The sequence below is a fragment of the Castanea sativa genome, chromosome 6 (genome assembly GCF_040712315.1).
Source record: "Castanea sativa cultivar Marrone di Chiusa Pesio chromosome 6, ASM4071231v1".
In the NCBI taxonomy this organism is placed as follows: Eukaryota; Viridiplantae; Streptophyta; class Magnoliopsida; order Fagales; family Fagaceae; genus Castanea; species Castanea sativa.
This window is the reverse complement of record NC_134018.1, coordinates 40,160,459-40,177,362: the sequence shown is the minus strand read 5'-3', so window position 1 is coordinate 40,177,362 and position 16,904 is coordinate 40,160,459. Positions and strand designations below refer to the sequence as shown.

At 31.0% G+C, this 16,904-nt stretch overlaps 1 protein-coding gene across 2 annotated transcripts; it reads right to left on the bottom strand.

Annotated features, from left to right (window-relative positions):
* Positions 1-3,070: 3,070 nt before the first annotated feature.
* Positions 3,071-7,861, bottom strand: LOC142638238 (uncharacterized). Of its 2 annotated transcripts, none has more exons than XM_075812258.1 (4): positions 7,552-7,861; positions 4,854-5,901; positions 3,549-4,739; positions 3,071-3,469 (listed from the first exon to the last, which is right to left on the bottom strand). In XM_075812258.1, the coding sequence occupies exons 2-4, from the start codon at positions 5,889-5,891 to the stop codon at positions 3,443-3,445; spliced, it is 2,256 nt and encodes a 751-aa protein (XP_075668373.1). In that variant the 5' UTR covers positions 5,892-5,901; positions 7,552-7,861; the 3' UTR covers positions 3,071-3,442. The 2 variants fall into 2 exon arrangements, with proteins under 2 accessions (XP_075668373.1, XP_075668374.1); XM_075812259.1 differs by having other exon boundaries at positions 4,854-5,904; positions 7,552-7,833.
* Positions 7,862-16,904: the final 9,043 nt, after the last annotated feature.

Below are 16,904 nucleotides of genomic sequence, written 5' to 3'. Positions count from 1 at the left end.
ACATAATTATAATCTTGGAAAAAAATTGTTGTTTTTGCTTCTAATCATTGCTAATCAATAAACATTGTCAGTGAAAAAGGAATAAAGTTTTATTTAATATTATTACATAAATCTCTTAATATATTAATATTATTTATATTGCACGTAGAAAGATTATTAAATAAAATTTGAAACTATACTATGATATATAAAATTTTAATATTATAATATTTATATCAATTTTAATGTGAAGGAAAGAAAAGACATGTTAGTAAAATTTATTTGATAATAAGAAAATTGTGTCAAAAAAGTTAGGAGAAAATTGTATACCTTTTATTGTTATATGTGTACAATTTTAATTTCATGCGTCAAAAAAGTGAAAAAAGTAAAATGACTTCTAGGCTTCTTTTCTAATTGTAATGTATTTAATTATGGTTCCAAATATTTTTTTTTAAATCTCAATAGATAATAGATAATAGATAGTTAGATTACACATATATTACTCAATTAAAATATTTTTCAACAAATTACTTTTTATTTGGATCAAAATACTTGAATATCTTTTGGAAGAGGAATGTTTAGGAAAATAAATGGGCAAATGAAAAATTAAGAATTAGTGGTCATAAATAAAAATAAAATGTGAACTTAAATTGCATACTAAAAAAAACATTTATTTCTTTCAAAATTTTTAATTATATGCCACATGTCTAGTATCATGGCAAACATGCTAATATGTACAGATAATTTTTTTGACACGTGGCTTTATCTGTCCATATCATACCAATTAAATATAAGAAATTGTCACTTATCATTGTAATATGCTTTGAAAAGGAATAAGTGTCACTGTAATATACATTCACCAGTTTTTAAATCCAACTTTTATAATATATTATAAATAGATAGTTTACTCTAGGTGAATCTCCATTACAGTTTCAAATAATTAACTCACTAGTTATTAAGATAACTTTGATAATATTAAATATTTTCCTTCTTTTACATACATAAAATCTTGTGACCTAATTTTCAAGATTAGAGAATTCGAGAGATGAACAATGATAAAATAGTAGAGAGAAAGTTAATAAGAATAATTAAGTTTCGTTTCTATAAAAAAAAGTTGCTACAATTTGGTGCATTCAGTTGGTGCAATTACGGCTTCTAAGTCCAATTTTAACTTTTATTATATAATATATGATTTTTCTAGTAATTCATGTATCACACAAGAATGCTAGTGATATACTAGTTTAACATTTGATAGGTCTTTATCAAATTTATTATATAGTATATATTTTTTAAGTATTGTATTGAAGTTTGCTTAATTAGTTTGTGTAAGTAACATTGAAGTACGTATTCACATTTCTGGTGATTTGGGTTTGAATTTCATCTAGCTATACCAAAATTTAATTGTTGTCTTGACATGATGATAAAAAACATTTATCATAAAACAAACATTATAGGTTTAAATCTTATCGTTTGTATATAATAATAAAAAAGTAATAGTGGTAAAAAATTATGTGAGAATATATTAATGTGTGCGTGTTATGGTTAGTTTTTTTTTTTTTATATATACAAGATAGAATTTCTACTCTAACCTAATAAGTGTATATGTGTGTGAAGCTCCTTCCTGGAGACTTAAACCCCGACCCTTGCCCCTCACACCCCACAAGCACTTATACCTGTGAAGTGATCACTGCACCAAAGGTGTGCGGTGGTGCGTGTTATAGTTAGTTAAGTAGTGAAATCTCGCGTTAAATATTAATGATAAAAGTGAGTGATTAATTTAACATAATTGGTAGAAAACCCCATGCTTAAGCTTTTCTTGTATTTATTATTAAGTATGATTTTATCATTTCTAACCATCATTTAAGGTTGAGAATTGTTCGTTGATTAGTTGAATTGCTAGAAGCCAAAATAGTGCCTTTGTTTGATATTGAGACCTCTAAGCCAAAGACTCACATAATTAATGTGGTCATGTCATATGTTTGACATGCTTCCATATCCAATGCATGCCTGCATTAAAAGAAAAGTTATAAAGCAGCTTTTGTTATTACAAAGGCTGTTACCACCGGTAGGTTCTTAATTAACATAACAAGAAAGTTGATTTTTAGGATCGACAAAAAGTCATTACTAATATTACTAGCGAGTAGCGACAACATTTGTTGCCAATTGTTGTTGCATATGTATCGTAAATAAAAACATTTTTAGCAAATGTCATCGCTATTATGTTTCTATCATGATGACATTGACCTCGCTAATTATAGTAACAACTCCCGCCAAAGTCGCATAGATACACTAATCAATATGTTGCATATATATTCAGAAATGGTATATTATTTGTTCCGCAACACTAACTACCGCATGCAGTTTTGGTATTGACGTATGAGTATATTTTCTTATCTCATCCGTCTTTCCCTGTATATGTGTGTGTTTATTAAATAAATAAAAAATATGTTGCATTTATATATATAGTATTAAGCTCAAACTAAGAACTCGTCATCAAGGTAGTATACTTTTTCATGTTTGTTTCATTGAGGAACAGAGCCAAAACTTAGTATTAAGGGGGCAAAGTATAACAAAAAAAAATTATTATGAAACTCTAAATAAATTTTTCATTTAGTGTGTATATACACAATATATTTAATAATTTGCATCTGTTACAGCATAATTTAGAAATATATTTTTATTTTTTAAACAAATAAAAAAAATAAACTTTTGAAATAAGTAGTAACTGTAATTTTTTTTTGAACATGAGACAAAAAAAAATCTTAAATTTTAGAAATTATCTTTTTGAATTAAAAATAAAATTTGTTATTTGACATTTATGATCATATTAATAAATGAAGTTATCCTTCATTAAGGAGGGTATTTTTGAAAGAGGGACCATCTCTCATATAGGAGGGACCATCTCTCATATTAGAACAATTATTATTGAAAATTAAGCATGAATGATGAATAAAGTGGATTCTAATTAACTCAACTGATAAAGTCCATTGTTGTCAAATAAGAGATCTAGGTTTAAATCTAGCTTCCACAGAAAATTCTAATTGGACATTATAGGTTCAAATCAATAGTATATGTTAAAATAAAAAGTACATGTCTCAAAGAAGCGCCCATCTCTCTTTATTACAAAAAAAATTAAACGTAGCTTTTTAATTCCCTTTACAGAAAAGAAAAGAAAAATCATACAGGAACAAACTAACTTTTGTTTGAACCAACAAATTGAGGATGAGATTTACAAGAAAAATAACTAGTTAAAATTTCTTATTACAGAATGAAATCGGGATGCAATTTACAGCTTTCATTATATACTGGCTTCTGAGTATAGGAACCAAAAAGGGAACTCCTTGTGTAAAGTAAAAATTTAAACATGGAAGAAATAACATTGATCACCTTCAATGACATCAACGAAATGCAAATTCCAGCCTAGTGCACGGGTGGGTGGACTACTTATAAAGCTGCCAAACTTTTAAGCTTCCGGTATAGGTGTTAGTTCCTGGTTAAAAAATAGTCATGTAAGCATAACATCCCCACATCAGTGTACACAAAAAATGAAGGCAGAGTTATGGGATTACCTCAGAAATTCGCAAATGCCCAAGATGGACGTTGGAAGTTTTAACAATTGTTTCCCACTTCGATTCAAGAGAGGTTGTATTCGAACCTTGGTTGCTAGTATGGATGCGCATAGCAAGAGAAGACCTTGAAGGTAAATTCTTGGAGGAAATGGTCGGCAGAGTACGCTTTAGCCAAGACTCAGACGGAGATTTTGGTAAGGGTGGGCCAATATGAAGCTGAGGATAGTTGCCATAACCTTTTATAGCCAGCCGGCTTTCTAAATCAATCTTCTCATTGTCACTCACCTTTGAGCTTGCCAATGTGACAGAATCCTGAATTTGGAGGCCGTGAGAACTTTGTCGAGTGCCCCTTTTCTTAGGCCCTTGGCTTTCTAACCCAATGTTATCATTATCAGCCACTTTTAAGCTTGTTAATGTAATACCTCCTTCTCTACTACCTGATTTCAAGGACTGTTGGCTCTCCTGATTAATTTTCTTAGTATCGGCTGCTTTTGAGCTTGTCAATGATAGTGAATCACGAATAAGGTCCTGGTCCTGTTTGGAAAAACTTATCAATTGCACTTGTATGTCATCTTTGGATCTGTCTAAAAAAGAGAGGAAACAGGCTTCAACGGATGAACTTTTAGTTTGCATTTTTGCCTCATCTGCAACACTCAAGTGCTTGAAATCTTCAAGTGAAGAATCTACTGCAGGAGTTTTTTCCATTTCACTGCTTTTTGCAAGAATCCCGTGATTATCCTCTCTGTAATCAGTTAAACTTTTCCTATCTGAAGAACTTGCATTTGATTTTCGAGAGTCTACTGTATGTACTGAATCAATGTAGAGAGTTTTCTCAACCACAGGACTCTCTGAGCCTGATTCCCAATCATTGCTCTCATTGGCCAATAATTCTCGGAATAGGTAGGGGCCTTTCCTATTTGGATTGGAGCCATTCACCTTGGAATTCTTAACTTTTTCAGGCATACCAAGAAAACCTCTCTCTTCATGGAGAGATTGGGAATTTTTATTCTGGCAGGGTGATTTGCCATTGCCCTGCAAACGCCTGTGCAAAGGTGATTGATCTGGTTTCTCACAATCACTTTTGTATGTGATTTGGTTAGATTCACTTTTTAGCTCATTCCTATCTTCATGCGTCTCAGCTTTTTGGTGTCCATTCAATGATCTTTGCTCATGTACAGCAGCCCCAGCTTGCTATAGGAATAAAAAGATGCTAGTGCTCAACAATGACTTTAGACATGAAAATATAAACACAGCAGAAAAGGCAAAAAACAAAAACAAAAACAGACGAGACAGATAAATAAGTACCTCTTTTTCAGGTTCACTGCAAGAAACTGAATATGAAGATTTAGCCCTCACTCTGCGGACTGAAGAGACGTTTCTGCTTGACTGCATCCTCATCCCAGGTACAGGATTCAAAAGGCAAAAAGAATTTCTTAAGCAAAATCTAGGAAGTAACCCACAAACTTTAGCTGATGAAATTTCAGATCCATCATAATCATCTGCTTCATTTTCACTTTCTTCCCCATCATTATTATGAGCATATTGGGGAATGAAATTCTGTCCATAATGATTACAAGGACTACGCTTATCCCTACTTACTACCTTCTCTCCTTGTCTTAGTTGCTGCCGTTGAACAGGTTGCTTCCAACTAGCATGTGGAGGTGTTTCAGAAGCCATTGCCTTTGCTGCAGGCAAGAAACGACCCATCATGAAATCCCGAGCTTGTGGATCCGTTGAGAAGGATCCAGATGGTTTAACATCCGGAACATCCAAGCCACTCAAACCACTTATGCTGCAGTTCATACAAAATGATTCAGTCCTGGAAATTGTATCAAGTGCATCTAAATATGCCTCATCACCCTCCTCTGAACTAGAAAACTCCTCTAGCTCCATCTTCTCTTCTGTGCTCTCATGTTTAGTCACAGTTTCATCCAAAGACAAAACATTTTGAGACCTGGGAACAACATTTTCTGTTTTGGACTCAGTAACAGCCGTACTTTCAGAAAATTTATCGAAAGTTTTTTGTTTAACATTTGGAAACCTCCCAGGTGGAAGTTTTGGGGTGTGAGGCTGTTGAAGAGCCCGAGTTTTTGCTTTGCTTTCATCCTTAGGTCTTCCTGGGGCTTGCTCCCACACGAAAGGAACAGTTCCAGGGTTTCTCACTGGACCTGATTTCAGCTCTGATCTGTAAAATGGAAGTGGAGGTATACTGGGTACTGACTTATCAGTTTTCTTTTTGTTGTCAACTTGTGAAGAGACTGCTGTTGATGAAACTCGCCTCACTGATAAAAGAGGCCGATTAAAGTCTAATTTCTTGTCTTCCATCAGATTCTTTAGATTCATGTATTAGTTTCTGCTAAATGGCACCATCAGATTAAACTTTAGTGGGACTGAGCAAGATTCAGGAACAAGAGGGCATCATTGAAAGAAATAATTCAGGAACTATTACAACTAGCAGCCTGTCCACAGTCAAGTAAATAATTTTTTTTTTTTTAAGTGTTAAGGCAGAAACAAAATAACCAACCTCAAGGGTCAAGGCAATCTATACTATTCATATGAGTCATAATATACAGAAACTAATATTAGTAGTAACATTAAGCCACAAGATACAGGCATACAGCCCATTTTTACTGATGGGATAGTGTGCGAATTTTGACTGAATCTCAGTCCCAGTTGAATAAACAACCAACAAAATTCAGTGATATTGTTTAGAAGCATTTTCAAGCTTCTAGCTGTAACTTCAAACTTCCAATTAGTGAAAAAAATCAGATGCCCTTGTTTTATGAGCAGAATTAATGGGTTTTGCATAGGATTCGAGATCAATACATTTGCCTAATCCTAAGACTGTCCTCTAATTTTTTTTTTTTTTTTTTTATGTCTTCACCATCAAAAGTTTTAAGGAACTCATGTATCTTATAGTATTGATTAAGAAAGAAAAAAATGTATCTTTTAGTATTTACAGATGACCATAGTAATTTCTCTCGAGTCGGTGAAATTTCCATCACGGGCTACTGGCTTTGTATGGACCGCAATAAAATAAACAGCTAATAAAGACAAAATTAGTGGGGCTAATGGGCTATTGAGCTAACGGATATTGTGCTTTATTAGTGATTTCTTTGAGCTCAAAATCTGAACCAAAAGTTCCCTATATCCTATCTGCCATTTTTACTTCTAGATTAAGAAGTAAATGAACAGAAGATAAAGTAAGATTTTCCACTATTTGGGCTTAAATGAAAGTGGAAGCTATTGCTACAGAGACTTATTAAATACAACTATTTCGCTTGGAGAGATTGTCATCCTTCATAACCTGAACAAAATAAATTATAGGTTCAAGGCTCCATTTTCTCACCATTCTTATGTGATCTCAGAAACTAATCAACACATGTTAAAGAAATGGATCCTTCTCTTTGGCCAAATATCCCAAATGACAAGGAAATTGAAACCATTTACCACCAATTTTGCAAAAATATAAAAATTTGTTGAACTGGGTAAGCATTCTTAATTATCTAATAATGAGAAATCAATAAGAATTAACAAATTAAAGTAAAAAAACAAAAATAAAAACAAAACAAAATCAGATATAGAAAAGACAAAGCAACTCCAAGTCTCAAGAGATGCTGAAATTCTTCAATCCCAAATGAACTTTTATATCAATAATATTAAATCCTCCATTCAATCCCACACTTCTTACATACAATATATTCTCATCAAACCCAAATAACACCCCCCCCCCCCCCAAAAAAAATAAATAAATAACAGAATGAAGAGGAAGCAGAAGAAGAAATTGCTACAAATCAGATTCTTTTCTGAAGCCAATATAATCAAGAAGTTCAAGAATAGGAAATAAATAGCAAATTAACAACCTTTTTTTTGTTTGCATTCCTTTATATCAAAAACTCTATAAGCTATTCTTAATACGCAATCTAAAACCAGCAAATTAAGCCAAAGACACAGTAAGTTGTACAGAGAAAGATATTCTTCAGAGAGAGAGAGAAGAGCTAACCTGTTGGAAATGACCGATCCAAAAACCAAGCTTCTTGGAAAGAGTGAGTAAATGAGAGCTCTAAACTCAGCACAAAGAGCGAGAGAAAGAGAGAGAGAGAGACAGGAGTTAATACTATATTACACTCTGGAAGTCAAAGAAAACTCAGAGAGAGAAGGAAGGATAAACTAGTTTGTACGCATGTGTTTAATAACTTGGTTGCAGAGATTGAGCTTAGCTTGAGCCTTGAGGTAACCCCGCCTATAATATGCAAAAAGCAATTCTTTTTTTAACTTTCAAAAGAGGTTTCTTTTCTTTCTTTTCTTTCTTTTTTTGTATGGGAAACGATTCGTTGCTTTTGTTTAATGCTTTGTATTGTAGGGACTTCTATTTTCAGGATTTTTTTATGCGTAACTTGCTTGGGATCATGTGAGAAAGTTTTATTTTTTTAAATAAGATTATGGTAGGACATCATAGTCATATTTATGCGACTCGGACACATCGTTGGAATGTGAATAGAGTGTGGAAAGTTTGAACTTTGAAGGGAGGCCCATCTCTTTGTTCATTCAATTATTGGCATTAGATTATTTGAAAGGCTGTGTTGAGCTAATCCTGAGTGATAAATAAGGCACCCCCATAATTGCATTTTGCCATTTCTTTGTTAGAGTAAATTTTGTTTATGTCATTTGTGAGATTGACCATAGCAAACTCTTAACAGTTTAGTCACTCCATAATTATAAGTGTTTATAAAATGTAAGCAAAAAAGTCGAGATTCAAATCTTTAAAACGAAGTTTTACATACATATACATATAGACTAGGTTAGAGTAAAAATTTTATCTTATCTAAAAAAAATTTAAAAAAAAAATTATGTGAGTTTGTAAGAATGTGATTCTATTTATTTCACCTCATAAATGTGAGCTTGAATTCCAACAAAACATTGCTATTCTGAAAGAAAACAATATTTATTGGTTCTTACGATTTTTTGTTATCAAGGAAGTACGAATGTATGAGGACCATTAAAATCACTTGTGAGAAACAATAAAATGCACTATTGTGGGTCTTCTTCTTGGCTTTATTTTCGTCCTGTTAAAACAAGAAGAATAAAATAATAACTGAATTCGTTGTCACAAATTCTAGACAATGACATTCTCAAAAAAAAAAAAAGTCTAGACCATGAAAAGAAATATATATCACAATGGTAACTGGTAAGTCGAAACTAAACCACTATGATTCTATGAATGTTTTAATTCCAGTTGATTGGAGAAAGAACTGCACATGTTGGTCAAAGAGTGCAATTGACTAACATTAACCTTTAAAAATATACGGATAAGTCAATGAAATACTTTTACAAATTTTTTATGAGGAAAAAAAAAAACTAATTTTTAAACAAGTTTTTACATTTTTTCATAAAGGTAATATTAAAAGTTTTTTAAAATGCTCTATTAATATATACTACTGTAAGAGCACTCATTAACAATAAACATATATTATATTTGTTATACGACAAATGAATAAAATTCTTTAAAAATTTATTCATACGTGTATTTATATATATATATATATGTATATATATATATAAAAATTGATTTTTTTAAGAGCGTCTTTAGTTACCATGTCATTCCAATTTTATAAATTATATATATATTTAGAATAAATTAATTTTTTTCCTATAAAAATAATAACTTATTTTTATTCAAAATTTAGATAAAATACATATTTATCTTGAACTTTTTGAACTTTTAAAAATAAATGTACGCTCTCTAGAATACAAATAAGCCCTTTATTATTTAACAACACTAAAAAAAGTGAAAAACCAAAATTAAATTAAATAAGAAAAAAGAAATGTTAACAAGCCCTGTGTGGTACTTCTGAACTTTTTTTTTGTCTCACTTAAAAAAATGTCAAAAAAATTACTAAAATTGATTAAAAAAAATTGTCAAAAACTGTCAAAAATTACCCAAAAGCTAAAAAAAACTGCCAATAATTATGTTGTTAGCAGGCAATTTACGATGGCCGTTAACACAACCCAAAAAATAAAAACCACACATATATGTGTGATATGCCAATAATGAAAATGTAAACGACAACACAATAAGGTGAGTCAAAAATGATTCAACAAAAAGGTATTTCAGAAAATGACAATTTAACAAGTGAAGAATCAAAATCATAGAAAATTACAAGATCATACATACATTTCATTTGTCTCCTCCTTAATATTTTGTTCGTTACTCACACTTTTTTGGAAATAAGATCCTTACCTCTCATAAAATGGTAAAATACCAACTGTGGGGGTAAAATGGTCAAAACACGCATGTGGGCCTTGAGCCTGATTTGGTGGTGTGAGCCTGTCCGAGCTGAGCCTTTGAGGCCCATAAGCCAACTCTTGCTAGAAAGATTGGTGAGGTTGTCCGAGGAGAGGCATATTCTTGGCTAAGTCAAATGAATATTGTATGATATGTCATGATGTTTGGGGAGAGAATTCTAGAAAGCTTGTTGGGTAAAGATGTATTCCACACAGTTATAGAGAGGGGGAGCGTATGAGAAATATCAAGGGAAAAGCCTGCTACTACCACATTAAAGACCCTGCACTTACCTCTCTGGCCGCATTAATGAGAAAATGACCTTTGAACAGTAAATGTTCAGCCTTCCAACTATTATTTGAAGACTTCAAGAAAGTGGTGGACGGGACAAGTATCTAATTGGGTGATCTGTGCTATATATGGAAGATGAAAGGGAGTAAAAGAGGGATATAAGAAAGAGAAGAGGCATCAAGAAGGTGATCGGGGAAAAAAGAAAGGAAGAGATACAGAGAGCATTTTACAAATTATCTTTGGTCTTAATCTTTTGTTTAAGGAAAGAAAGGCAATCCAAATGATCATCAGCTTACGTCCGAGGAAAGTTTCCGTTATTTTTATCTATTGGTTGTTTAGGTAGTGGCGATATAGTCCATCTATCTGTTGTCCAAAATTTGTAAAGCCTAGATTTCAAGCTCATGCTCTATAAATTTCATTGTATAAGGCTCTTTGGGCCTAAACTCATCACTCGTTTGGATCCGGGTACAAATTGTGCACTTACACCAACTATTTACACTAAATCTTTTTAAATGACTAACAAAATATTAAATTTCATATTTTACCTACCACTTAAACTCTCATCCATATCATATCTTCTTTTTCTTTTTTCAATCATCTAGTGCAAATTATTTGTATTTTAAAAATGTGAACGTGTTATTCCAATTTACATGGGAGGTTTTACTCTCATGTTGATGAAGTAATATTTTTCAAACTATTTATTAAAAAAAAATTAAAAAGGTGAATGCGTTATGCAGACTATTTTATAATATTTTTACAAATTATTATTGGGGTCAATTGTTATATATTCTCATGGAGCCCACCTCTAAGCTATTAATAACACTTTTTTACTTATTAATTACTGATTATATCAATAATTTATAAAAAAAATTATAAAATAATTTATCACTTTAGTATTAATAAAATTATTATACATAGTAAAGTGCATAAATACCCTAAGCTTGTCAGACTATTATGCGGGGTGCTCCGATGGAAAAGAAATGAACGAATAGATTCCCTTTATTAATTAGAGAACTGGCATCAATTTTTTTTTTTTTTTTTTTTTTTTCTGAATAACTGGCATCGATTATTTAATAAATCCTACAACACTTTTCTGATTGTACTCTTCACTTCTGGACTGTTTGATATCGCAATTCGCAATCTACCATCAAATCCATTTAAAATCCACATAAATTTCAATTCTTTTTGTATAATAGCTGGCATACAATTAAAATGACAGCAACTCATTCATTTGGCGGCACACTACTTACCTCCCGAGTGGCACCGCCAGTTCATGAATCATGAGTTAGGAATTGGTCTTTTTAGAAAATTAATTAAAAATGAAAAAGTTAATAAAATGGAGTACATTAAAGGTCCGTTTAGATAGAATTTATTATTAAAAATTAAAAATATTATAATAAAATAATTTTTAAATGTGTAAATAGTACCTTGAGACTTATTTTTTATGAAAAAATTGCTGAAAAGTGAAGTTGTGGGTTCTGTAAACAGTGCACAAGTGCATTGTTCACAAGGGAAAAGTCAACAACTGCAACTACTGTTCATGAACAGTGCATAAACAGTAGCCATAAGTGTCAAAGTTGTCGTGCAAAAAAAAAAGAGGACAAAACGCGGATTATAAAACGCAACATGTATTCAAATGGATACTAAGAGTTGGTTTGAAATTTGTTTATTTTGCTGATATTGAAAATTTTTTACTAAAAATATTATTGATAAAAGTAAAAATTAACTACTATAATACAGTAAGACCCATTAATATTACCAAAAAATGCAACTAAACTCATTAATAATAGCAAAAATAAACTGAATAGTAAAATAAATTAGCAAAAATATTTTTTTACAAACAAACACTAACTAAGGAAATATGAATAATATACATATTAATTAAAAAAATACATTTTTTTTATAGAATACTAAATATTTTTAATACACACACGGAGAGATGGGGGAAATCACAAAGAAACTTATAGTGATGTATATCTAAAATGGTCTAACTCTTGGATACACAGCACAGACTCTAAACCTCTTTTGAGAATACTAAGTATTTTTAACACACAAATACGGGAAGAATGAGGGTCTTAAAGAAAGTTATAGTAGTATATATCCAAAAGGGCCTAACTCTTATATACAATTTTTTTTTTCAATTTATACATAAGATTTTAAAAAACAAAAATAAAAAATTGATGGCTCAACCCTAATGTGGATCAGCTACTTACAGTGGTATATATTCAAAAAGGTCTAACTCCTGGACACACAGCATAGGTTTTAAACCTTTTTAACTCACTCATTTTTCGATATGGAAGTAGCCCACTATTTTTTCTTTTAAGAACACTAAGTATTTTTAACACACAAACGGTGAGAAGGGAGAATATTTTAAAGAAACTTACAGTGGTGTATATCTAAAATGGTCTAACTCTATGATATAATTTTTTTTTTTCAATTTATACATAAGATTTTAAAAAATTAAAAAAAAAATTTGATGGGCCAGCCCTAATGTGGATCGGCTACTGTCCATGCAGAGAATGACATTTCTCAAAATAATGATTAGTTGATAACTGCTACTATTATTATATAAATATAGCTTAAATATAAATCTAATAATCCTCAATCATTTTTAATTAGCAGCAGTTTACTTCACTTCCTACATTTATCTATAAATTAGCTATGATTAAAAATATATTGTTCTGTTTTATTATTGTTGCTGAAGGGGATAAAAATAGGAGACGGATCTTTCCTCCGGATTTGAAGGGACGGAGAGGAAGAAGACGGATTGACACCGTAGGAAATGAGAATAGGACGGTGTAGGTTATTGAGTATCCGTCATATATGGATTGGTTATAAATTATTAGTTGTATGTCACCCGATATGTTTGAGTTAACTTTTGCTTTATCTCCATGCAAGCGTGTACACTTGAGATTCTTGCATTACACGTTTGTCCATAATAAGAAGACTCCTATATGGAAAATAGTTCAAGAAGGAAGTTGTATCCTAAAAGGAAAGGCAATTCTACGCTAATATAAATACCCCAGAAACCCTAAACATTAAGGTACGCACAATTGACTCAACTCTGGCACTCTAAGGTTGTAAAGAAATTCTAACTTGATCTTCGGAGGGTTTTTGGTCGACACAACACCGGTGCTCTCTTTTAGGTCTTTTTGTTTTCTCTTTGCAGGTGTTGTCTCGAATTGGAGAGTGCTTGCGGCTTACTGGTGAATTTTTTTCGACTTCATCAGTTGCTTTACTTACAACAAGCAAATTGAGGAACTTCTAAACGCCTACCGCCTAAATTTCATTATTAATTTTTTTTATTCGATAATTGATAATAAGTGAATTTGAATCCTTAATATTTTTAGGACAAAATTTATGTAGAGCATATGGTTGAATTATAAGAGGGAAACTTAAGGAATAACACCTAAGTAATATACTTAAAATTTTATCCATATTTTTATTAAAAATACTATAATGTATAAGTTAATATTAAAAATACTATATGTATAAATTGAAGTACAAAAACTCTTGATACCTACATTTCATTACAAATAAATGTCAATGTGACATGAGATAAATTACAGTCATGTTGCATTATATGCATGTTATTTAAGTTATAGCACTTGGCATGCATGTGGAATGCCACAACCCACAGATACAGAAGGTTAATCGCCATCTCTAAGAATTCAATTCGAAAGATGCCATTTTTTAACAAAATAATTGAAATATAAATTCAATCAATTTTTGAAAATATTTTACGAAGAATTGAAAAAACTATCAAAAAAGTTAGTAACTTTTTTGTCATTTTTATAAAAAATTTCCTAAATTTTTTTATTAATATATATCTTAAAAACCCTTAAAATATTAGGATTCAAAAGATGCTTCAAATTTCAAAGTAGAATGTAAAATCGTTATTGTAATCACATTGCAGTCATTATAGCAAATCACTTTTATTTTGATACTGTCCAGCATATTAAGATTGGTGAAACCCTTGATTGATGGTAATTTGTTAACGTATCTTATTCGAAAAACTGTTGTTTTTAAACATTGAGTAATTATAGATGTTTGTTAAAGTAGGACATATTTGAGAGGAAAATCACAACGGCCATTTATCATGACATTTCATTTTGACGTGAGAGCGACACGAGTTTTCATGTTGCATTCATATGAACGGTTGATCATGATGGCACACACAATTCTATGTAAAGTGAAGCCAACCACATTTCTCTCTTTATTGACTAAACTTGGACCTTAATTGATTTCAAATATCGCTATGCTGATTAAGAGGAGAGAAATTAGTACAATCAAGATTCTATTTGCTATATGTTTCCACTCAAGCAGGGATAATGAAAAAAAAAATGTCAATAATTAAACTCTGCCCAACTTTCAACATCCCAACTACCAGAAATTAGACACATGCTATTCGCTTAATGCAATAAAAAGCATTATTGCAGTTGCTAACTTGCCTACTGTTTGCTGTGTTAATTTTATCAACATTTGTTGGTGAATATTATGTATTTCAAACCTATTTCTATAGTCTATGTTGCAACTTGCAAGAGGGATTTCAAAAATTAAAATGAATCCCTTCTTGTAGCCCAAAGAAAAAGGAAAATCAAAATAAAGTTGTAAGTGCACAATTTGTATCCGGACCCAAAAACAAGTGATGGGTTCAAGCTCAAAGAACCTTATACAATGAAATTTGTAGAGTATGAGTTTGGAATCTAGGTTTGGGATGTCGGAAGTTAATCAACAGGCTAGAATACCGCAGTCTATGCAATTGATAGATGAATGTGACAAGAAAACCCTCCTCGGACGTAAACCGAGGACAATTTGTATAGTATTTCTTTTTCTAAGCAAAAGGTTACAATTTTTCGTTTTCAACCAAGAAGAAGATCCCTCTTTTCTTTCCCCTCTCGTCTTCTTATATCCTTCTTCTTCTTCCCTGTTTCATCCACGTGTAACACAAATCTTCCTCCTAGATACTTGTCCCATCTACCACCTTCTTAAAGTCTTCAAATAATAGTTGGAAGGCTGGATTCTACTGTTCAGAGGTCATTTCTCCATTAATGCGACCAAGGAAGTAGATGTAGGGCCTTTAATGCAGTGGTAGCAGCTTTTTTCTCAAATATTTCTCACATATTTTTGCTTCTAAAGGGTACTTGGATCACACATTTACCTAATAAATCTTCCAGAATTCTGCTTTTAAACTGTTTAGCAAGTCTTAGGGCCTTTGCTGAGCCTGTCCGAGAAGATACTCCTCCTCGGATCACTATAGTGTGAACTAACATGTAGGCCTAGAGACCCTGATTTGAACAGATTTGTACCAACTAATTAGGCCCAAAGCACAAACGTATATTCAAGCACTTTTACCCCCCACAAATGCATCATTTTCTAGTAGGTGAAGCCTGCAAAGGAGTTAGTTGTAGGATTCAAACTTCAAAGTTTAGACCAATCCATACTTATATTTCCAAGGTAGATTAATACATTATCAAGAATTGTATTGCCGTTAATTTTTTTTTTTTTAAGTAGAAAAAAAAAATACTAACTGCTAAAATTAGAGTAATGTTACAAGTACAAACTCTTTTACAGCATTTTTATAAACTATTGATGTAGTCAACTTCTTACCGGTTTTCATATAGACCCACTATTAACATCATTTATTCATTTACCAATAATCACTTTCTACATTAGTATTTTGTACAAAAAATATATATTAAAAAAATTTATAAAAAAGTTTTTATCTCTAATATTACTCCTAAAATTATTACAAATTTTACTACAAAATTTTTTATAAGCTGATGTAATAAGAATATGATTAATGCCACTTAAACCACCCAATAAATGAATGTTTGAATTATTATTTTTGATTGGTGAAACATTAATTTGTAAAGCATATGTAATAAAATCAAGAAGTGCTACGTCAACAATATTTTCACAACAAATCATAGGTGATTTGTGTTATTGATTCAATTTGAATTTACCACTAAGACTACTTTTTTTCCCCAACTATAACAACCTGCTACTTAGGATTTGTTATACAAATGTTGTAGACATAACATTTTTCAATAAAATATGTATTTTTGCTAGTATCACTTTCATAATGAGAAATGATATGTCCACAACATTTTCATAACATTTTTACAACAAATCTTAAGTGGTAGGTTGTTATTGGTTATTATTGTTAGATCAAAAAAGTAATCTTAGTGTTAGGTTTAAATTTGAACCAATAACAACTGACCACTTATGATTTGTTGTAAAAATATTGTGGATGTAGTCACATAGCACCTCTCCTTTCATAATGGTCTTTCTTTTTGTCCCATTTGATTAATCCTATTTTTAAAAATTCAAATTTTTAAGAGAACTTTTATTTGTTTAGAAAACCAACTTTTCTAATAAAAAAAAAACCCCACCTTAAAAAAAAATACCATTTATTGTCTTGTCTCATAATTGAAAAGATAAGAATTTCTTAAATTACCCTTGAACAAAGTCCTTAAAAAATTTATAGTATCACTTATTTAAACTATAAAGTGCTTGTGTTTTGTAGGAGCATAATAGAAACTCAGTAAATTGATAGCTTTTAATTTTAGAAATAAGACAAAATTTTAGAATATCCCAAAATAAAATACCAGACCAACAATTTAGGATGAAAAGAATACAAATTTTCATAACTACCATTTTTTTTTTTTTGGTCTCTAAAATTTTAAGTGAATATTATTTGTCGTTTTTAAAAATGAGTAATATTGAGTATTGATCATTTCATTAACTTCGGGTAACTGTTTTCTCAAAAAAAAAAAAAA